This window comes from Leptosomus discolor, chromosome 18 (genome assembly GCF_034619465.1).
Source record: "Leptosomus discolor isolate bLepDis1 chromosome 18, bLepDis1.hap2, whole genome shotgun sequence".
In the NCBI taxonomy this organism is placed as follows: Eukaryota; Metazoa; Chordata; class Aves; order Leptosomiformes; family Leptosomidae; genus Leptosomus; species Leptosomus discolor.
The window spans coordinates 8,499,720-8,521,278 of NC_141408.1; the positions used below are offsets into that span (position 1 = coordinate 8,499,720).

At 44.4% G+C, this 21,559-nt stretch overlaps 3 protein-coding genes across 7 annotated transcripts in view; 1 reads left to right on the plus strand and 2 right to left on the minus strand.

The window, feature by feature from the left end:
- The window catches only part of VMP1 (vacuole membrane protein 1), a 68,416-nt gene extending 59,191 nt beyond the window's left edge, over nt 1–9,225 (minus strand). Inside the window, exons 1-3 of one of the 2 annotated variants that reach the window (XM_086475033.1) lie at nt 9,201–9,225; nt 4,830–4,957; nt 446–547 (exon numbers count right to left, since the gene is read on the minus strand). In XM_086475033.1, coding sequence (XP_086331159.1) covers nt 446–521 — 76 coding nt within the window. In that variant the 5' untranslated portion in view covers nt 522–547; nt 4,830–4,957; nt 9,201–9,225. Of the gene's footprint in view, nt 1–445; nt 548–4,829; nt 4,958–5,745; nt 5,958–9,200 lie in introns of those variants that run through there. The other variant, XM_086475032.1, reaches the window with a different exon arrangement.
- Nucleotides 9,226–9,390: 165 nt separating this feature from the next.
- PTRH2 (peptidyl-tRNA hydrolase 2) lies at nt 9,391–10,671 on the plus strand. 2 transcript variants are annotated; one of them, XM_086475328.1, is made up of 2 exons: nt 9,391–9,444; nt 10,043–10,671. In XM_086475328.1, exon 2 carries the CDS (start codon nt 10,062–10,064, stop codon nt 10,569–10,571), a length of 510 nt encoding a protein of 169 aa, XP_086331454.1. In that variant the 5' UTR covers nt 9,391–9,444; nt 10,043–10,061; the 3' UTR covers nt 10,572–10,671. The 2 variants fall into 2 exon arrangements, with proteins under 2 accessions (XP_086331454.1, XP_086331453.1); XM_086475327.1 differs by having other exon boundaries at nt 9,413–9,444; nt 9,989–10,671.
- Nucleotides 10,672–12,346: 1,675 nt separating this feature from the next.
- CLTC (clathrin heavy chain) overlaps nt 12,347–21,559 on the minus strand; it is a 32,465-nt gene continuing 23,252 nt past the window's right edge. For 2 of the 3 annotated variants that reach the window (XM_086475285.1, XM_086475287.1), the window contains 11 exons: nt 20,984–21,141; nt 20,605–20,769; nt 20,393–20,500; nt 20,096–20,263; nt 19,780–19,929; nt 19,383–19,514; nt 19,099–19,209; nt 18,369–18,539; nt 17,863–18,084; nt 13,692–13,767; nt 12,347–13,362 (listed from right to left, as the gene is read on the minus strand). In XM_086475285.1, the coding sequence (XP_086331411.1) occupies nt 13,238–13,362; nt 13,692–13,767; nt 17,863–18,084; nt 18,369–18,539; nt 19,099–19,209; nt 19,383–19,514; nt 19,780–19,929; nt 20,096–20,263; nt 20,393–20,500; nt 20,605–20,769; nt 20,984–21,141 (1,586 nt within the window). In that variant the 3' untranslated portion in view covers nt 12,347–13,237. Of the gene's footprint in view, nt 13,363–13,691; nt 13,768–16,733; nt 16,755–17,862; nt 18,085–18,368; nt 18,540–19,098; nt 19,210–19,382; nt 19,515–19,779; nt 19,930–20,095; nt 20,264–20,392; nt 20,501–20,604; nt 20,770–20,983; nt 21,142–21,559 lie in introns of all 3 variants that reach the window. The other variant, XM_086475286.1, reaches the window with a different exon arrangement.

Genomic DNA, 21,559 nt, shown 5'->3' on the forward strand with positions numbered 1-21,559 from the left:
TGGATTTCTCCCAGAGCAAAATAGATTTTTATTACCAAGTGCTAACTTTTCAGTGCCAAAGGGTGGGGCTGCGTAGTCTGACTTCTCCAGCCACGCATTTGCCAGCCTAGTTTAGCTTTTTAGCTCAGCGCTGCTGCAGCCCCTGTTGGTACCCAAGCCAGCTTTGCAGGGCTCACATGCATATCAACTACAGAATAAGAAGTCTGAAGGGAGAAAAGAGTATAACAGAAAACTGAGTGGAAGCACACAGCATAAAACTATTCCGTGGCTTTACAATACATAAATCCTTCAGACTTCAGATTCAGAGATGGCTGAAATTTCCCAGATGGATTCACGCATTGAGGCCCTTTGCATTATCTGGGCATAAAGTGCATCAACACAAATTCCTTTTGAGTATCGTGCTGGCCATTTTACGCTCCAAGCCGACCAGTCATTTCCCACCTACCTGTAAAGTTTCCATTGTGCTGTTCTTTGATCATTCCTATGCGTCTCTGGTCACAATCTGTTCCATTCTCTGCCATTTCATAGATCAGTCACGTATAGGGATCTGATAGCAGAAGAAAACCAAAAAGCACAATGTCTCAATTTCTGCTTATGAAGACTCCATTTACTCCATAGACAAAGGATGCTGGCAAACATCCAGCAGTTCTCCAAATCCCAATCACAGTTATCCTGCATCACACCATTAAAAAGGAGAAAGTGATTCAATTCCGACAATGACAAAGATTCAAACATTTCCACCTACATAAGTCTAAATTTTTCACTTAAATAACAGAACTCCCTCACTTCTAACAACCGAACAAGAGCTTGTTAAACAATCCCTTCTACTAACCAGCCCACTGTTTGGGCTCCAGAAGCAGCAGAGCTTCATACAAACATCAGCTCAATCCTGAGAGTGTGGCGCTTAAGATTTGATTCTCATATTAGAAAGCATCTATTCTGCACTAAGCTTCCAGGCAGTTAGCATGCAAGCAGACCTCAAAAACCTCACAGGAAAAAAACAGCCCTCGATATAGTAACTAAGATACAGAACTGCATCTTATGTTTTGCACAGTCTAATATCTCTAAACCAGAAAAAGTGAACTCTTCGACGGACACCAGCTCTCTGACAGAAAGCTTTTTTTGAAAAGCGTACATTCGTTCTGCTAGTTTAGCCTCTCTCCAGTGAGATCAGCCTTAAAGAGGGCACAAGAATGGCTGTGGTTTCCCTTATCCAGGAGAGTAAATAGCCCAATAACTGGAAAGCAGCATAAATCAGAATGTTGCAAGAGCTTCTTTTTTTTTTTTTTTTTCTTAAAGAAACCCACAAAACCGAACAGCTGACAATTCTTATGCAATCAAACACAAAGAAAGTAGCCAGTTAGACTCCTTGCTTTAAAAATCCTCCCTTGAATCTTAAAACAGTTTCTGGAATTTTATTTTGGAAGAGTCCCACAAAGCTAAAGCATCTTATTTGCACTGCATTTCTCCCTGTAAGCAAACATGTTTTACCATTTTTGATATACTGCTTTTGTTGGAAAGAAAAGCAGTGCAATGTTAAAACGACAGGTTATATAAAACTGCCTAATGGAGGAAATTAAAGTTTTACAGAAAAAAATACTTCCCCTTTGATTTATGTTAGGCTTAAGAGCCAAGCAGCGACTCGGGTTTGGTAAACAGGACTGAGATCTCCCCTTTGTTTCAGACTGCAATTTTTTAAATAAAACGTAAAAGATTTCAGATACTGTATTTGGTTAATATTTCCAGGGTTTCACCAGTCAGTTTTAGACAGATGTTCTTCTAAACAGGTACAAGCCTTGTGCATTACTTGTAATACAGATAAAACTGCTAGCTAGAATGTGAACATTGAAGGGGTTTTCCTCAAAACCCAATAGTCAAAAGCCTCAAGGTCTTGGGAAAGAGTCCCTCCTCTAACACCTCCTTCCTGAAATGAAATGCGCAGAAATAGAAATTTATCTAGTTAAACAAGCTGGCAGAAACTAATCTCTTGCATGTTAGTTTCTATTCATTGAAACTTTGGCCCCAGAATACCCAAACCATCAAGAAAAAAAAAAAAAAAAAAAAATTTTTAAAAAATCAATAAAACAGCCTTGCAAAAGTTTGCTTCTGAACAATGCTGAAGGGCTCCATGGTCAGCCAAGGACAGAGGACTGGCCTGCTGCAGCAAGTCTACAGCATCATTCTGCAGTCCCTTGCAATTGAAAGTTTGCTCAGAATTGCCAGTCGAACGCCTGCGAAGTGTGAACCCCTCTCTCTCAGAGCAGTTTTATAGCAGCCTGACACTCTGGAAGTCAGAGGAGTTACACCGGTACTTAGTTGAGGATAACCAGCAAGTAACTACAGCAATACAAGGATCAAATGTTGTCCTAACTGCATTAAGACAGTAAGTCCCTGTAGATGGTGGAGTGTTTTGTTTCTCCTAAGTGCACTTATGTGTGCTTATTTTTTATGCATATAAATACGTATTTCTACACATGTACAATATAAGCTTATACGCCCACAGGCAGCTGTATATCGCATACACATGTGTTATGCACACAAAGCTCGAATTGCAGAGTGGAATATCTAAACTGGGCACTTAGCCTGATGTTCACAGAGAGCTGCTTAGAGCCGTTCTGCACACCGCCACACTAAAAAAAAAAACCACCACCCCACATTCTGGTTTAGGGAACTTGAGTCACATTTTGTTGGTTTGAATATAACAAACATTAAAAAACCCAACAACTGAGGTGGAAGTCACACGTTCCTCATTTTGAAATCCATCTTTTCTCCTTGTGCAAATCTAACCTTCAGAATTAAAGTCTCAATTGGATGGATCTCTGCTCTCAGCTTAATTACATTTCAAGAAAGTTAATTTACTGCAATACAACCTGCTCTCCACGTTCGATGCTAAAATCTAGGCTGTGTCCAACAGTGCCTCACTGTGAACTGTATTCTACTGAAATCCATTGAACATCTTACTGGCACATAAAAATCACCAGTCTCTAGGGATCTCAGGTGCACTGTTACATACATATATGGCTTTCACAGGCTCAACTAACAGAGCCAGTTTTACCCTGCCTGCTTGGAAAGGCACTAATCTGGGATTAGCTTTGCATAACACTACCTCAAGTACACAAGTCAACGTTTACAGCAAAGCAGATAAATAATCACCTCCCACACTTCTGCAGGGTGAATACTTGTTAAGAAGGTCTTAAAGTTCAACCATTCTGCAGAAAAGCTCTAAAATCTTGTATTTAAGAATACAGTTGACTAGGAGATTTGATACTATTACATGGCACGACTGAACAGGCTGCAATTCAGAAACCAAACCCTTATCGCTTTCAGAGAAAACTCCTTGGTTTGCCAAAGTCTAATTATACTTAAAGCATCTTAGCATAAGGAACTGGAGGATGTGCATCCAGAAAGCTCAGCTCTCTGATCTGTTGCTCTGTTCAATGCCTATTAGAATCACACTAGTCCTGCACTAATGTCTTCTCATGGAGATTAACTGGAGTGGGAGTCTGACCCAAAATGGAGTCATCCTTCATTAACTGAGTTCGCATCCTCAAGTCTACACCAAATCGACAGCTCATGACAGGAAATTAAATTCTGTCTGCTAAACAGAACTTCACTTCTTACAAACTCTGAAAAAGACACAGAGTCCACATCTAAAAATAAATCTGCCCAATACATTGAGCAGTACCAGCAAACATAAAAATAAACTATTTAAAAGAGTGAGAAAAACAACTTTGAACCATTTTTGTATCAGTCGCTTAGATCATTTGTTAGAGCTGCGCTCACACAAGAACTTCTTTGTAGGGCTGAACAAACAGCCCACAATACACCATTCAGCTTTAGTGCAATCCATAACATTAAGTATAAAAAGACAATTATTGCTAGTCAAAAATGTAAATTGGTCAACAAAGAGGGCTTATGGTAACTGTGACTGGCACTTCACAGCATAAGTGAGACAAAGGAAAACAAGCTATTAGAGCATGAGAACATAACAAAATTAGGCACTGCAATCTCTGCACTCCGTCATCAGGGAAAAGGACAAAAGTCTCTTCTTTCTGAAGCCCTGGGGAGGCTGCTGAAGCACCCAAGTGCTGGGCGCACTTGGGTAAAAGGAAGCCGTTTAAGACAAGGCAGTTGGGTGCTCACGCTCTCGCTTGGAGGAGCAGAATGTGGACTCACATTCTGTACTAAAGACCTTTTGAGGACTACTTTCCAATGTGCTGGAACAACAAGCAAGCTGTTAAACTATTTTAATGATCTCACTGCTTTCCCAGACATTGTTTGAATCACTAATTCTTACCATTTTGTACTTAAAGAGACCCTGGAACCCTGACTCTCACCTCCATCAAAGTTACTTGTCACGCAGCTGCTAGAACCAGATTTATAGCTTAGACCACTTCGCTGACATTTTCTGCCAGCCACCTTAGCAACACACCTTTTTCAGTCTCTTGTCATTTCTTGCGTTTTAAGCCAAATGCTCCAATCTTGCCAGTATCCTGCTGCTTCTTTCTCCTCATCTTTTCCGATAACCGTTCCTCCTTCTTTATCTACATCACTGCTCTTCCATTACAATAAACAGAAGATGAAAAGCAAACTTTCACAGGTGGATAAGTAATTGCACTACACTAGACAGCGTTACACATCCATAATACGGTTTTGTTTCGGTCATCAAATGCTCTACAAAGGCAACAACTTACAGAGGGAATAGGTTAACAGTTTCTTGGCAAAGTAACAGTTTGGAGAGCACTTTCCCTCAAAAGACAAAGACCGCCTGGCACATGAACACATTTAGGTAAAGGATGAGATCAGTCTTGAAGCGAAACTTTACATACCCTTTCAGCTCCGTACAACTAAGTCACTCTTCACTACTTCTTCTGCACTCGAAGCCAGCAGAACAACTATGTCCTCAGCTCTGTAGACATTCAAGACCAAAGGGACTGCTCTTCCAAACCTTCCGTCCCTACAGAGTAAGACAATACTGTTCATCATGTGACACAAAACTGACACAGTCCCTAACTTGAAGGTTAATAACTTTCCTAAAGATGATAGAAAATAGAAAAATAACTGCTTGATTTTTTCCAGTCCTTTAACACTCACGGGAAGCATTCCATTAAAATAAATTAGGACGCACCTGAAAGACGTTCAAAATCTCCATAGATACAGCTATAATGGGTTACTTCGATAGGAGCACATTTATTCCCATACTAAAAACGTTTTTCTAACTAAAATAGTTTAATCCCTCAAAGGCAAAGTAATTCAGTTAAAGACCACAGGTTTCCATTTTGTGGGTTATGCCTCTGTACACCAGACCTATTTTCCAATTCCTAGCCAAATACCATTTCAAAAACAGTCATCTTACAATTTAGAGTTAAAATTTCCATTTTTCCAAAAAGACCTTGAGACATCTTTTAGGAAAGAACAATTTTATATTGTTGTAACACGAGTTTTAGGGATGCCATGCATTTTCTTTTGAGGTTACCAAAAGTTCTGTCCCCGCCGTTAAGGCCACATATATTAAACTGCTCTTTTTAGCGGATTGTCTCATGAATATTGATGGCTGTCTGCGTACATTCAGCAGTAGCATCAGGTGCTATAATAATACAGCAGAGTCACTACACAATATACAGGCAAAAAGGCATCAAAGATGGTAGGAAAGACAAAATTCATGCAGTGATCTCTGCTGAAACTTTAAAAAAAAAAATTAAATAAAAGAAAGGAAACTGGAGTAACTGGGAACATGAACATTACCAGTGCACCATCTCATGCTATAAGGCAGACCACAGATCAGTTCTCTGCTCCCTACGCTGGCAGGAGGCAGCAAGCCTGGGGTGCAGATCACAGCTCACAGAACGAGACCGCTCCTCTGCTGATCGGGACAGTGCTCAAGCAGCTGCTGAGAAAACCACTTCAAGGTTATCGGAAAGGGCGAAGTACGCTGCCGAGAGGGTGACCTGAGGAGATCACAGGAGGCCTCCTTCGTGTTACTGCTGTGCTGCTACGCTAACTTCAGCCTCCTAGGCACCCCGCTCAACTGCAACCAGCTTTGGAACGAGACATCATTATAATGCCCTCTCTCAAACAGCGATTCAGTAACAAGTACTACCACACCACTGATCAGTGCCACAGTAATGGATCTCTTGGCGGCAGAGGGGAACGTCACGCATGCCCAAGCAGCCCTTTCACCAAAACTGATGACTTGGAAAGTCTGACGGGAGCAGAGAGAAAGGCTTTGGAGGGAGTGGTCACATAGCATTGGAAAAAAGAACGTAATTTAATATTCAGGTGACTAACCAGACACAGTATCTTTCACATCCCCAGTTCCAGAGGACTATACAGAAATCCATGGACATACTATCTGCCAAGATGTTTGTTTCGCAGCCCTCAGACTGCATTCTGCATTCAGAAGGTGGCAGTCAAGCTCTCTGCCATCAGCCTCCCTATGCTTCCCAAAGGCACAGAGGAAAGAAAGGTCACAGGAATTGTCACAAGATGTTAACGAGCCTGCACGAAAAACGCCTGCTAAAATTTGACTAGGAAATAACAGAGAGTTGGAAAAATAAGAGCACAAACACAGCCTTAAGAATTGCCACGTGACCCCTCCAGCAGCCGGTGGAGAGTGCAGATTTGGTAGGAACTTTGCCTTTATCCTATCTTGTAGGTGTTGGGAGACAGTTTCCCCGCAAGAAGACGCTTGAACCTGCCCAGCCATTACATCCAGAGCGCTGCTTCTGTAAGCAGAGGTACAGCACAGATGAAAGGGGATGAATAGAAGCACCTGGCAAAGCCCACAGAGAACAGCAGCTGAAACGTGCTCCTGAGACAATGACTTCATAGACATTAACAGCCTCTAACTGGAACCAATTCGGGTTACACTACGGCTGCCTTGGCCGTCCAGTGAGACTACACTGCCCATACGAGGTGACTCACAGAGGCTAATTCTGAGCTCTGTAGGAGAGCAGAATATTCTTTCAACTGCCTGCCTCACAAATAACGTCTTCCTGTCTCCTGGGTCCAGCTGGTCAGCGCAGCACCAGAACCAGCAAGGTCCTGCCCCACGACCACAGTTCCAGCCTGCCATAGGAGCACAAAAACCACACTACTTAGTGCTGCAACAGCTTCAAGGCCTTGCTCTTTGTTCTCATGGAATGGCAAAGTCCATCCAGCTCACACTTCTCCACAAGTAACAGAAGTTAAAGTTCTAACCTGAAGATAATAATAATGTTTCCCACCACTGTTACATCAGAATAACTGGCCCACTCTTACTATAGATCAGGAGTAATAGTTTTTTTGTCCTAAAACCAAAGCTTGTTAAGAAACAAGAGAAGATCTCAAAAAATGCACTAATTACGCAGAACATTCTAAGGAGAAGTATTCACAAGATGTTGTCAGAAACAGTTACGACATTCAAGATCGCTTGCTTCCAGTATACTCACCTTCCTCATGGCTACTACCCACTTAAAAGCTACCGAGTCTCCTCCTATCCTTTCCCACAGAAATTACAAGTACCATTGACTTCAGCTGTAAAGTAGGACAAGAAGCTTAGCTCCAATTAGTAAGTACTGCTCACCTCCCACTGCGCAACGGGAAACATGGTTTTTTTTCAAACTCTCATCTGAAAACATGGGATGAAGCCGTCATCACAGCTGTCACTTATGACCAATAAGGAATAAAGACAAGTCCATTCCATGCTGCAGAAATAATGGATTGATAGAAAGGGCTGACATAACTGAGCCCATTTGAACAGGCAAATTAATGCACTAAGAAGAGCTTATATACACTACCATAAGGTAACGAAGGTAAAAAGCATGAGAACCCCCAATCAACCTAACAGGAATTGGGGTGAAACATCCTTAGAAAAGCAGAAGCCCTAACAGTGAAACAGTACCAAAAGCCACTGCTCAAACAAAAAGCATAAAGAAAAGTGATACCACACTCTTTCCACCTCCGAGGGCTCAACCCATATTATTAACTAAACCAGGATACCCACTTGTTGGTAAGCGCATCGCAGAGAAATCAAGGGCAGGAGAGAACCCTGAAGAAACGTCCTATGTGAAGCTCAAAGTGAATAACCTGGATTGCCAGCACTTTATAGATAAACAGCCACTATCAAACAAACTAATTACCCCTTCCCTCAGGTCACCTAAATGACTTGCCCAACATCTCAGAGGCAAAACTGGAACGGAACGGGAATCTTATTGTTTTGTTGCCTTCTGTAATCACCAGGTGATGTTGGCCAGAGAACTAAAAGTCAGACAAACACGTCTAGGGGCTTATCTTCAGTGAAGAGAAACGAGACGTTAAGAGTCTTCATGGATTTGGGCCTAACTGCCCCGGTCCGCAAGACAAGCTGTGAACAGCCGACAGGGACAGGGACAGCCGGCGGGTCGCAGGGGACACCGTTTGCTGCCCAGCCAGGAGCGCACAACCCGCTTCCACCAGAGAAGCCGACAAAGACCATCGGCGTCCGACCCTTCACAGCCAAAAGGATCAATTCCTCACTGTGTCATCACACACCGGCCCTTGGGCCACAGCAGGGCGACCGTACCGTACCGTTTGGGGGGTTGTCCCGCGTGACGTGCCGCGTCCCGAGCAGAGCAGGCCTCCAGCGGGGCGGGGGATGAGTTAGCAGCAGCAGCAGCACAGCTCTCGCCCTGAACAGCGCCGACGAGCCTCGTCCCGCACGTCCAGCGGGCCCGGGGCCGGCTCTTCCCCGTCCCGACCCTTCTCACCCGTGCAACGCTCGGCTTGCGGTCGCCGCCCGGTTACCCCACACGCAGCTCCCTCAGCCCGCCGCCCCTCCCGGCCCCAGACTTACACAACACCGCCTAGGCCGCCGCTGGGTCACGGTGCCCCGGGAGGCCGCCGACCCCGCCCGCTGGCGGCTCTCCCGACCCCAGGAGCCCGAAAGCCGCCCCGGGGCCGGACCCGCTGCCTCGCTGCCCGCCACCAGCGCAGCCCGCTCCGCCCGCGCGCTGTCACCATAGAGACGGGGGCGGGGAAGGGCGGGAGCGAGCGCGACCCCGGGGCGGCGGGGAGGGAAGCGGCCCCGCGGTCGGTGCTGAGGGGGCGGGATGGAGGAAGCCGGGCGGGTGCCGCTGAGGGGACGGCGGCGCGGACACCACCCTGCCCGCCAGGGAAGCCCCTGCGGACGCCGAGCCCAGCCCCCGGCCGGCCCCGGGCCCGGCCCGCAGCGCCGCACTCACCACGCTCCGCGCCGGTAGCTCCCGCTGGGCCCGGGCCAACCCGGAAGTAGAGGCGGGGGCAAGTCCGCCCCTTCCCGCCTACCGGGACGCGTCGCTTCCGACGCGACGCGCCCTCCTTACCCCTCCCTCCCCCCTGCGGGCGGTGGCTGGCGGTCCGCCCTCCTCCCGCCCCTCGCCAACGCCCGTTGGTGGCGTCACCTCCGGGCGACAGCGGGGCGGCAGCGGCCTGGTGGGAGTGCGGCAGGTAAGCGGGGGCGGTGGGGCGCCCCTCACGGCCGCGGGGACACCGGCCGCCCCGCCCCGTCCTCGGTTTTTGGCCTCCCTCTTGCATCAGGGTTGGCTTTACCCGGGACCGGTGCTTCCACCGGGGGTTGCGGGGCCTGGCGGTGCGGTGGCTGCCGGAGCCGCCGCCGCCCTCGGGGGAGCTGGAGGCGGCTCCGCTGCGCCCCTCGCTCTTTCCCGGCAAGCAGCCCTCGGGTGAATTGTGGGCGTTGACTGAAGAAACCTCCCCATTTTACCGTCTCTCACCATTTTTTAGGTGTAACTTACACTACTTTAGGTGTAACACCATTTTTTAGGTGTAATTTGAGATTTTTGTCTCAGCTCTCCTTCCCGAGCCGAAGCCCGTCACCGGCGACGTGTTTGCATTAGAAGGCTGTTGCCGGGGAAGGAGAAGACCACGCACCAAGAAAGGTGTCTCTGAACATCCTTTCCCAACGCACGAAGAGGGGATAATCCTTTTTTTTAAAAAAAAAAAACACAAATGTTGTTTGTCTCCAAATAACCAGGTGCGCCCCCACAAGCTGAAGCAAGCTCGAGTAAACTCTCTTTCCCTCTCGTAGACAGTCTCCAAAAGCCATCATGGATTATCTCTCTAAACCCGGGTTGCTCAGTGTCCTCGCTGGAGTTGCGTGCGGAGTGTGCCTGGGATGGGGCATTCGCGGGAGGCTTCTAAGGCAGCCCAAAGCCGGGATTGCGACCAACCTGGGGAGCGAAGCTAATGTCATGGGCGAGTCCGGGGAGTTCAAGATGGTGCTGATTGTCCGCAATGATTTGAAGATGGGCAAGGGTAAAGTAGCAGCGCAGTGTTCCCATGCTGCTGTTTCTGCCTACAAGCAAGTTCAGAGAAGAAATCCTGAGCTCCTGAAACAGTGGGAGTACTGCGGCCAGCCTAAAGTGGTCCTCAAAGCTCCTGATGAAGAGACTTTGATCCAACTCCTGGCTGACGCTAAACACCTCGGACTGACTGTGAGCTTAATACAAGATGCGGGTCGTACTCAGATAGCTCCAGGCTCCCAGACAGTCCTTGGTATTGGACCGGGACCAGCTGATGTAGTAGATAAAGTTTCTGGTCACCTGAAACTCTTCTAAAATTGGGACCAAAGAGAATGTGAATGCATTGGTTTATTTCAGTACTGAAGGGATAAAATGTGTACATTCTCACTATAAATAAAATATCTTTTTTTTTTTTTTAAGAGATTTAAATTTACAAATCTTGAGTTTCTCTAGCTTCTCTGTTGTGTTCTAAAGTAGGAAAGAAAATGCTGGGCTCAGTGGAATTAAGGAGAGCTAGCAAATACCCATAAGAAAGAACCCAGGCTTGTGCAATTAACTAAGGATTTTGCACTTTGTCTGGTTTACTGGCTGAATAGAAGCATTAATAAAGTTTTAAGTGAATTTGTCCCATGGGTTAAAAATTACAGGTTCCCCCTCTCTACCTTACAGGAGGGTTGTTTTGTTTTTTTTTAAAAAAAAGATAATTCTTAATTTGGAAAAGCTCAGCTGCTGAAGCAGCTCAATTGCCCCATGCAGCTGGGGGTAGCTGTAGCCAACTTCCTGCACAAACGGTTTCTAGCAGAGCAGCTGATGCAACAGCTTGTAACTGGTATGAGACCGACCAAGTTTAGCAGGCTCTGCAGGCTGTAAGCTGTGCTCCTTTCTGGATGTGTCTGTGTAGCCACTACACATGCAGGAACCTGCAAGCAGGTCAGCATGCCCAGTTCAGCCGAGGTAGTTACCCTACAGCTAAACGGGTTGTCATACAGCAACTAACGTAAACCCTGTTTTATGGGGGATTAACAAGGCTTCTTGGGTTTAAGGCTGCTACTGGACAGAGGTCAGATCATGCTGGTCCTGGCTCACACGTAAACTTGACCCTCGCAGCCCCTCTGTAGCTCTAACACTGTTAAACCCTGCCCTTGAATTAGACTTTCTACAAGGCAGTTTTGTAACAGCTCTTTTGTGAGAATTCTGCTGTTGAACACATCTTCCAGCCTCGCGGCCAGGTCTTCTTTCTGTTCTTACACAATGTATTTCATAGGAACTCAGCTGGATTTGTACCTATCAAACTCACAGACCCCGAGGAGCATCAGAGGGGCTGACATGCAAGCATAAGCAAGTGTAATAAACACAAAGAATGCAGAAGTTTTTATCCTGTACCTCCTGTTTAGGCATTGTAATTCTACATACTGCTCACTGCCGACTTCTGCTCCACCACGCCCTTGAACAAAGACCTACAGCCTGCGGCAGGCTGAGCCCCCCTAGAGGCTGACACCCCCCCTTACACACGGAACTGCTGCAGGGCGCCACCACAGGACCGTGGAGTCACGAGCGAGCAGGAAGGGGATTCGGCCTCAGAGCTGGAACCTGACAGTGAGGATGGCTCCGGGTTAAGAGACGGAAGCTTCTACAGCTACCACCAATACGGCCAGTGCTGTAGTACTTTTTACACTCAAATATGACAGTATTCATAGAGAAACATTTAAGTCAATTTTATTTGAAGCTAAATATATTTAAGGCAACTTACATACCTAGAACATTATCTCAATTTAACTGACACACCCTACTACAATCCTAATGTATCACCTGGTCAAATACGCTGTAGTTGACAACACAGCCAACTATTGAAAAGTGCTATTTTCTTCTCTCTGGCATAACCTTTCTACAGAAAAAGCGTTACATATTTTCTTGTATTGCCCCCTCAGCACGAGACCCCACTGGTGGTCTCCATTGCTGCTCTCCTACTGGCCCCTCATACCCTTGAATGTAAGCACTTGCATGCCCCACATACTAGCACTGTAATACTTGGTTCGAGTGCGAAGGTCCGTTTCGAAGACAGTAAAGTGAAGCTACCACTATGCAGCATGTCCACAGTCCAGTAATTTATTTTTAAATTGAGTAATTTCAAATTGCACAAACAAAACTGAACAGCAATATGCTTGAATTCTCTCTTCTGTACACTCAAAACAGTGATCTAAAACACCACAATATCCAACATACACAAACCTCAGGGCAGGGTTAGTAAATACACAGATTGGAATCATGGTGCTCTGTTCCTGAATGGAATGTCCCACAAAAGCACAGGATACAGCACAACATAAGGTCATCTGTTACATATGGAGTGAGCAAAAAGACACTAGCATTTTCTATATGCATAACTGGAAAAACCTGCATAGGTTAAGGAAAAAAAACAAACCTTTTACTCATTTTAAGTCAGGCAAGGTTGTCTGTACGCATTTTAAATTCTTTTAGAGCTATGCAATCCAACCAGGGTAGGATATGCTGATTAGTGTTGTCTCTTGTCAGCAGTCTTGCAAGGTCAAATACAAGTATCTTCGCTTTAGCTTTCTCCGAATATACAGTGAGACTTAAATGCGTTTAGAATAGACAGTACATACTGTAAGCTGCTCACATACAAGGAACTTAAGATTCAATATTAGAGTTTAACACTATAGAGTGCAAATCAGAATCTTCACAATAGACTTAATGGTAATAAGCAGTCCTGCAAAAGCCCACTTGAACAAAGTCGTTTAAACTATTCCCCTTTTAAAGTAAAGTCTAAATGACATGGAATGTGAAAAAGATTTAACATAAGTGATTCAAATAGTTTGCGCTAGAAAAAACAGTCCTTCATGAAATAAAGGTTACAAGAACACGAGGCAGAACTCTTGCTTTTCCCTGTTATGAGTTAAAGCGGGGAGGGACGGTGGAGTTTCAGTAAGAAAATACGCTAGCTCCAAACGGACTTGTGCTGCATCTTACATGCTGTACCCAAAGCCAGGCTGCGGTTGCCCATACGGAGGTGCAGTGTAGCCATAGCCAAAAGGTGCTTGTGGGGGAACTGCGACACTGGGTCCTGCTGTCAACATTAGCTGCGGCTGACCTGGAAGACAGAACAGTTTCATCTTTATTCCTCGGTACTGAGAGTTAGTTAGCCAGCAGAGTTCCTGCAACCTCCCTGGAGGCATCTGTACGTTTAATAACTCCCTAGTAGGAGCTAGAACAACCTCAAATCCTGCAGCCCATATCCCATCTTAGCAGCAGCATGAGGGATGTACTCTATCTAGTGTTTCGGAACACATTCCCCTGCAACTTGATTTCACATGAAGAACGCTCCCGTTTCCAAGGACTCTCCTGGGAAAAACCACATCTAGGGAAGCGTTGATTTACAATCGAAACGTGCTCTCGACAACACACGAGCTAAAGCGTTACCATAAACGATAGGTTGTGTTTCCGTAGCTTGCTCCTCTTCCTTCCTCAAAGACTCTGACGCATCCAGTTTATCCACCTGGAATTGAGACCAACAATTAAAAAAACTCCTCTGAAAAAGGTACTCATTCATGGCAGAGAAGTGGAAAAGCCTTAGTGGTATGTTAACACCCATCAAGAAAAGGAGACCATTTACAAGTTAAGATCAATTCAAGTAGCAATGTTGGTACTGGTGCAGTCAAGATTGTCCGTTTCCTGAAAGAAACCCTAATTGAAGGATTTGTGGAACTTCTTTGAAAGCTCACTCCAGGCTGAAGCTTTGTATGAAAGGTCCCAGACTGGCCTAGAGCTACTTTGACATCAGTAAGCTCATCAGCAAGTGCTGCTCCAACTGCTTCAAACCAACAGCTTTAGGGCACAAACTTGGATTTCAGCACAATGTCAGCTGGAGACCTTTGGTGCTGGAGCAATTGCTAAGATAATACCCAGACCTGGAGAAATTTCCCTGAATATAACATTGAGGCAAGGTAATCTGAAGTTGGTGTTCATATACGGCAGACTGCAATAGCATCCGACATGTCACTTGAGCCTCAAGATTTCACTTTCCAAACCCATTCACTCATGCAATTTAAGTTCAAATGCAGAGAATGCATGTGTATAAGACTTGCTTTTTTCCACTCTAGAACTGTGTGGCAGTCAGCCTAAACCCACAAATACTCAACTTGTTCGAGCTTAACACACAGTAACAAGACAAGACTAGCCAGCTTCGCTCTGCTGCACAGCAAGTGCATTTGTGCTGTTAGCCCACCCCTACAGAAAGGCAAGAGAAGAAACTCGTTCTATAGTGAAATATCACTTGTTACTACAAAAGATCCAAGGAAACTCGGCAATACTACAGAGTCTAAGGCAGTCCCTGAAACTAAAACCACAAAAATTAGGTATTGATATTTTACCTGGGAGATAAGATTTAGAACAAAGTCAGAGACGATCATGCCAATTACTTTTTAAGACATTAAGACAACCCACAAACCAGATTAGTCTTTCATTTTGTTTGTGTCCTTAACAGAGGAGTTTGAAGACAGGGTTCCTGTACTTACATAGGGTCAGCATTACTTACTCAGCTACACCAACATCCATGAGTTGTACAGTTTTCAGCTTAACTGTGCTACATTTGCAAATATTTGCAAGCAATTCTAAGGGCTTTCTTCTGCTTAGTTGTGAATTACAACATGTGTTCCATAAACCTGTCAATTTGTAACCTCGGTTAGAGGTGTAACTCCAGGAAGTGGCATAAGTCCTGAGCTTTGAGTTCATTCATTGCCTGGGCTTTCACGGCAAGCCTTTTTGTTGCCTCACACCAGAATCTGGCTTGCTGCTGTCAAAGTGCACGGGAGTGCGCGCCAACACTTCAAGATTCATTTCCAGACACCGTGCTGAGAACTGCACTGTTTTTAACTCAAATAGCAACACACTGAACACAGAAGCACAGGTTTAGAGATGCAAATCCAAGGAGAATGTGCAGTTTGCTACTAAGCAGAGGCATTTGGCTTACACACTCTTGGAAAGCCTCCAGCCCAGGACATTTAATGCATTTTGGACACAGTTTTGATGCCTCCCCTGAGAGCGAAACATATATTTACAATAACAAGCACAAGTTTGAAACCAGCCTGCAGGATGGTTCTTACACCACTTGCTTGAGCATCACCAGGTTCAGTACCCTACACGCTTGTAGCAAGATTGTTTTAAAGGCTTTTCCACAGGGACTGCAATAAGCTGCAGAGGAAAAGTAACATGCATTCAATGTTATCGTGTTATGTGTGCATGAAAAAGAGGCAAAAGTACTGAAGCAAGAGTGAGGTCTGAAGATGACTGCCATACAGGCTCCCCCCAAAAAACCACACGCAGCCCACAGCAATGCCTAGTAGCTTAAGGAATAGTGGGATGTAATTGCAATGACTGCTACACATGCGTAGTTTATGCAAACACTGCAGTTCAATTACCTTTTTTCACACACACGCTTTCTTACTGCCTCACTTACTAGCTGCTGAAGGACCTTACGCTATGCATTTTAGTCAGGTTAGCCTTGAGTTCCAGTGGTGTAATTACAGATATCTTGTCACCAAGAAGCAGTTTGCATTTAGTTCATCTTCAAGCCATTTGTCAGTTTGTTTGCCCTTTGCTTAACCACATTAAGGAAAACTCACACTAGGGCTGACCTCTGGTCTAAGGAGAATCAGAGTGGTATTTGTACAGAAGCAGATGGACAGAAACCTTAGAGATTGCCCTTCGGAAGGGCAAAACTGCACAGCAAAAGGCAAGCCTCAGAGTAGCCTCAGAAAAGCAATAAGCATTACCTTTTTTTTTTTTTTAAATGAGGTAGCAAGAGAAGTTTAGTGAAGCTGAAGAGCTGGGAAGGCAGTCTGTTTTGCACAACTACAAGAAATTTACTACAGGGAAAAGAACCACAGACTTTGTCTAATAGCTGAAGTTTTCAGTTGCTATGTGAACTAGAGCACCACGTGGATTAGACTAGCACCATAAGAACTGGACACCTGAATGAGGAAGAGTCTCTTCTGAAGCAGCTAGTATCTACTCCGCCTACTGTCAGCACACATTAGTAATGGTCAAGAGATCAGAAACTGGATCACAGTCCTTAAACTAGCAAATGCCGTATTGATTTCTGGTTCAGAGACAGTGGTCCATGACTTAACTATTTTTTATTGTAGGAGGTTCCTCCAGTCAGATTGGCCGTCAAATAGTAGCACTTGTGTATCCTTTTGATACCAGGTTGACTGTGATCCAACTGATCACCTGTATGCCCTTCCTGAGGATCTATTAGCTTATTAGTAGCAAATGAATCTACTTTTGTCCGACAGCACTAGCTACTTGTAGAGTTAAACAATTTGCATATGCTTTAGTGATATTTTGTTTGGGGGAAAAGCAGTAGCAGCAGTGTAGTAAACATAGGAAAGAAAAAAAACTCATGCAGAATCCTTAGACTTAGTCCTCCAGACTTAAAGATGGAAAACAAGAATCAACTTTCACCTTTTCCTTTATTGCATCAACCTGCAAAGGAATTCAGAAGGTGCAGCTTAGAAAAATCAAATTCCATATTTAGCATATAAAAGGTAGAAACAAAAGCGTCAGGGAAGAAATAATTAAGGTACAGGCGAGTAAAAACAAAGATACACCAGAAGTATCTGCTTTAGAAAGGCAGCTCTGCTTGTTGCTAGATCTTACTGCATCGATTTCGTTAGCTACACTACAGTTATATCCTAATCCTTCAGCAGATCATGAGATTTTAATCTTTAAGAATCCTACTCCAAGACTACTACTCTCAAGAGAGGCCTAGTATTAGCTTGGTACATCAGACATATCTGACAAGCAGTGCTATTGCTTAGATAGCGCCCCACCTCCCCCAAAACATAGCATTTACGGATATCTGATTGCTATAGGACTACAGAGTAGTCCTGCCTTTACAAGTAACAGCCAGGCAAATCTTCTAGACAAACAGGCACTCTAGTCTTCATTGACTCAAGCTTGAGTTAAGCTTTTACTGCTCACAGAAAGAGGCTTAACCGTTAAGGAATTTACACCATTTCACCAGAAGATACTCTAAAAGCTGCAGCTGGGCAAATCTTGCTAGTGACAGTTGGTATTTAAGTCAAATCTAGTTCAAGTCTGTCAGAGCATTACCAAGTACTTTCCCTGACCTAAGTCACTTCAAACAAAAGCCAAGTCATAATTAGTGCCATTAAGTATCAGAGCGACATTTTAGAGTTAAATGCACAGCAGACCAAGTTAAGTCAAGATCTAGCCATAAAGCTTTTTTTAGTAGACAGTCTAGAATTCAGTTAGAGCGTGATCCCAGCTGGGATTCTTGACTAACAGCACATGAAAAGCCCAAACCCTGGAACTACTTCAAGACACTGCCCATGGTCAGGCAAATACTACTGATGTAGGTTCTGTAATTGGTAGACAGGGTGGAGTCTGCAAGTGTTTCAGTCTCTTAGAGGGCGAAGTCTCTCCCCAGATGGACTGAAAAATAAGTGTGGACATGGACAGACAGACATTTGACAAAGCCCACATCAATGTTAGTAGCAAGCAGACAGTCTCAAGGCAAACACCACAGTGACTAACAAGCTTTCAGTGTTGGAGAAGCACTTGCTCTTACCTTGGTCAAGTATTCTTTCATGACCTGAATAAAATATGGCATGGCAAAGTCCATGATGTTGTGCCTCCACGCTGTTTCCAAGACAACATCTGGTCTTAGAAGATCGTAGCAGGTGAAGAGACAAGCACCAAAGCATTCTCTCTTGTTCTCCTGCAAGAACCACTGCAACAACTCTTCTGCCAACTCAGTATCTTTGGATTCTGAAGCATACTGCATTGCGTCCTACAACAGAGGAGAGTCTCTTTAGCCTCAGGTGCCGTAGTACAGTCACTGACATGGATGTGGCATTTAACTAAGCTGCCATCTATTACTGCCATTAGCAGAGAGGAGGCATTCTCTGACTTGTTTCCAAGAAATTTGTCCATCTACTGCCACTCGGAAGCAAGATTTGCCAGATTAGCAACAGGCACCACCTAGTGGCATCCAAGAAGATGCAGCTTTACTAGAAAGTCACAGGTCTCCAAACAAGCCAAGGACACCAAAGCAGACCTGTGTAGTGGCCTCACCTTATACAGTCTGTCTTTCTTACAGAGTTCTACACTCTGTTTCCAGCGATTGTTTCCTTTGAAGAGATAGGCAGCAATTCTTCGGAACTCTATTAGTTCATGTTTCTCCAAACGTTGCGCAAGAGAAATGTTGTCAAAGTTGTCGTAAGCATCTATAGAAGTCCTAAGAGCCTGAGTTACGTAGGGAAAAAAAAATAAAGTTATTCACACCTCAAATGTACCTCAGTAGTGATTGCTGAGGTTAAGAGTCTCTGAATACCAGACAGCTGTTCTCCGAAAACAGTAGAACAGCTAGACATCATAACTGTTTGCCCTTCGTCCAAGTTCCTTCTTTAGCACCCACTGTTTGCCTTGATACGAGCTGATCTGTCACACCATAACAAAGGAGGCGCTCTGTTCCTAGTAAGAATGATCCAAAGAGCTCCCAGAAAGCCACTATCAGTTCTCCACTTAGTCCTTGGCTCATCACCACTAGTTCAGTTTGCAGTGGCAAAGAACATATACTGAAGGAATGCAAGTTAACAGCAAGCAGGTAAAATCTACTGAAAACAAGCGAGAAACCTGTGTTTCTACACATTAAACACACATGCAGAACACTAGGTTAATACTGACACAGAAGCCAGCTTGAATAGAACTTTGAAATTCAGGAATAGCTGCTTCTGCCACAAAGCATATACAACATGCACGTGGAAACCAATTTCAGATACTACCATTCCAAGACAAGACATACCTGGTAGTCTTCTTCAATAATGAAGAGGTTGTTCAGGGACTCATTCACTGACTTGTTGTTGTGATTTTGAACAGAGCGCAGGTAAGGCTTAACCAGCGGTAACTGTTTAACCTTCAAGGAATCAGGTAGATAAATTTAAGTCAAGATAACTTTAAAATTTGTAGAGGTCTCCTAGCATCTTCCCTGTGAGGCAGTGAAATAGCTAAGCATTTTAAAATGCTACTACAGTTGAACGCTTTTCCAACTGCAACTTTTTTCTTTGATTTGGAGAGTAGGAAAATTACCTTTGTGAAGAAGGTGACAGCACGAGTGTGGTCAAGCCGAGGGGACAACACCATCAGCAGATCATTCAGTAACAGAGGTTTAAATTCCAAATAGAATTGAACTGCCTTGTAATACAGCTCCACATTGGCCACCTAGAGATGAGTAAGGATGCACATTCAGAGCAGAAGGTTGATTGTAGAGGAATCCAAATGAAAGACAAACATAACCTTAGATATTCCAGGACAACTGAGCCACCCATCCAAGACTTATTCTTATCTCTAGAAATGTCTTTAGTTACTGTAGTTGACTTGTTCTGAAATTGTGTGGTGATATCAAAACTTTTAAATTCAAAGTGAAGGAAGAGATGTGAAGTGTACATAGGAAGAAATTTACCACCTTTCACTAGGAAAGTAATACCTTAGTGATGATATCTTTGAACTGGCCTTCTTTCCAAGCATCTGTTGGGTGATTCATCATTGTGATTATGGCATTATCATATTCTTCATACTTATCATACAAGAACACCAGTTCAGCCCAAAGATGGGCTTGTTCTGCAGCTCTCAGAACCTAAGCAAAAGGCATATTAGAAACCCCAGTTAACATACATTGCTATCTGTGTCCATTGGTGCTCAGGCTTTAGTGCTATTAATAACCTCAAGAGCTGCTATTGCAGGAGTTAGGGTACAGACAATGCTGACAGATGCATTTTAAATTAAAGGTCTCAGGCTTTTACCTTGGGGATGTTGACTCTGGACCAGAACAGCTCCAAGTGCTCCCTCATCTTCTGTGGTTTGAATTTAGAATAGAGAATTGCTAGCTCTGTGAACATCCCCATGTGCGCTCGCTCAAGGCCAAGTGCTGCTTCCAACATAGTTATCAGCTCTTCAAAGTAGCCACGATCCTACGAGATACAGACAGTTAAAAGATGTTTCACATTAGGAACCAACCTGACTCTCAATTTCCAGTTTTGGACAGAGTTGCCATGAAAGAATTTAGACTTCAACTGTATAACAAGAGTCAGCTTAATTACCTGGTAATAGTTGATGAGCTCTTCCAACTCATCTGCATGCACTACAATATGAAGTCCGCACATCTGGGCCAGGCGGAACTCTTTTCCATCAACACAAGCAAAGCAGACCTGGAATTGACAATCGCATTATTGCTTATAATCAAAGCTTTTGAAGAGGCTACAGCTTTGAAGCCCCTTAACTTCAAGGGGCTTCAAAAAATCAGCAAGTTTACCTCTTTCCATGTGCGAGTACTGTTTGCTTTCCGAGCACCATCCACAGCTGCCTGGTATTCACCTAGGTGAACTAAAGTTGAGGCTAAACGGCCAAAGTTGGACACGTTGTTATACAACAGCTTAGCTGCTTCATACATCTTTTCATCATAACAGCGATCGCCAACCTACAGGAGAGCATAACCCGGTTATTCTTGCAGCTTTTCAGGCAAGGGCTTACATAAAATGTGTAGTGTTCAAGCCATTATCAAAATAGAAATGCCTTTAAAGTCCAAGATCTATGTGTATATCCAAAGAGATGAAGTCCCAACACCCCTCTGGTTAGCAAGGCCTAAGGAGCCTGTTGATGTGATTCAGCAAAACAAATTCAGTCTCACTCACTTGTTGGATATGTGCGTTGTTGGGTCCATTGATAAACTCCTCCAGCTCTGCTAAACGGTTTGTTTTAGCAAGAGCAAAGATTAATTCCGTTTCCACATATGATTCCCGGGCCTTCTTGCGTGCCATCTGGAGATACTTTACCAGTTCCTCCCAGTTTCCTATGAAACAAGAGTTCAGAATGCTTACCTCCCACCGTTGAGGACACTTGTGCTTAAGCTATGCTATCAGCTCAACCTAGTTGACACAAGTATTTCCACAGCTATGCCCCAACAATCAAGACTAGCCTTCATATTGGTAATGCTACATTAGATTAATAAAGTCACCTTACAATGGGCCTAAGTAAACAAACCCTGGTATTTAACTTCATGCAAAGACCTCCTTAGTAGCAACTGCTCTGACAGAAGTCTGCAACTAGCTAAAGAAGACAGTCATAAGACCACTGATTATTTGCAAATGGAATACACTATCTTTTCCCATTCTCATGTAGAGCAGTCTCTGAAGGATCAGATTCCTCTACTTGCATCAAGGTACAGGTTTTGCAGAACTGCAGTCTCAGCAGACCACGCAGAACAGCTG

Excerpts from the sequence above, each read along its gene's own strand:
- PTRH2 (XM_086475328.1), top strand. The coding sequence starts at position 10,062 with ATGGATTATCTCTCTAAACCCGGGTTGCTCAGTGTCCTCGCTGGAGTT.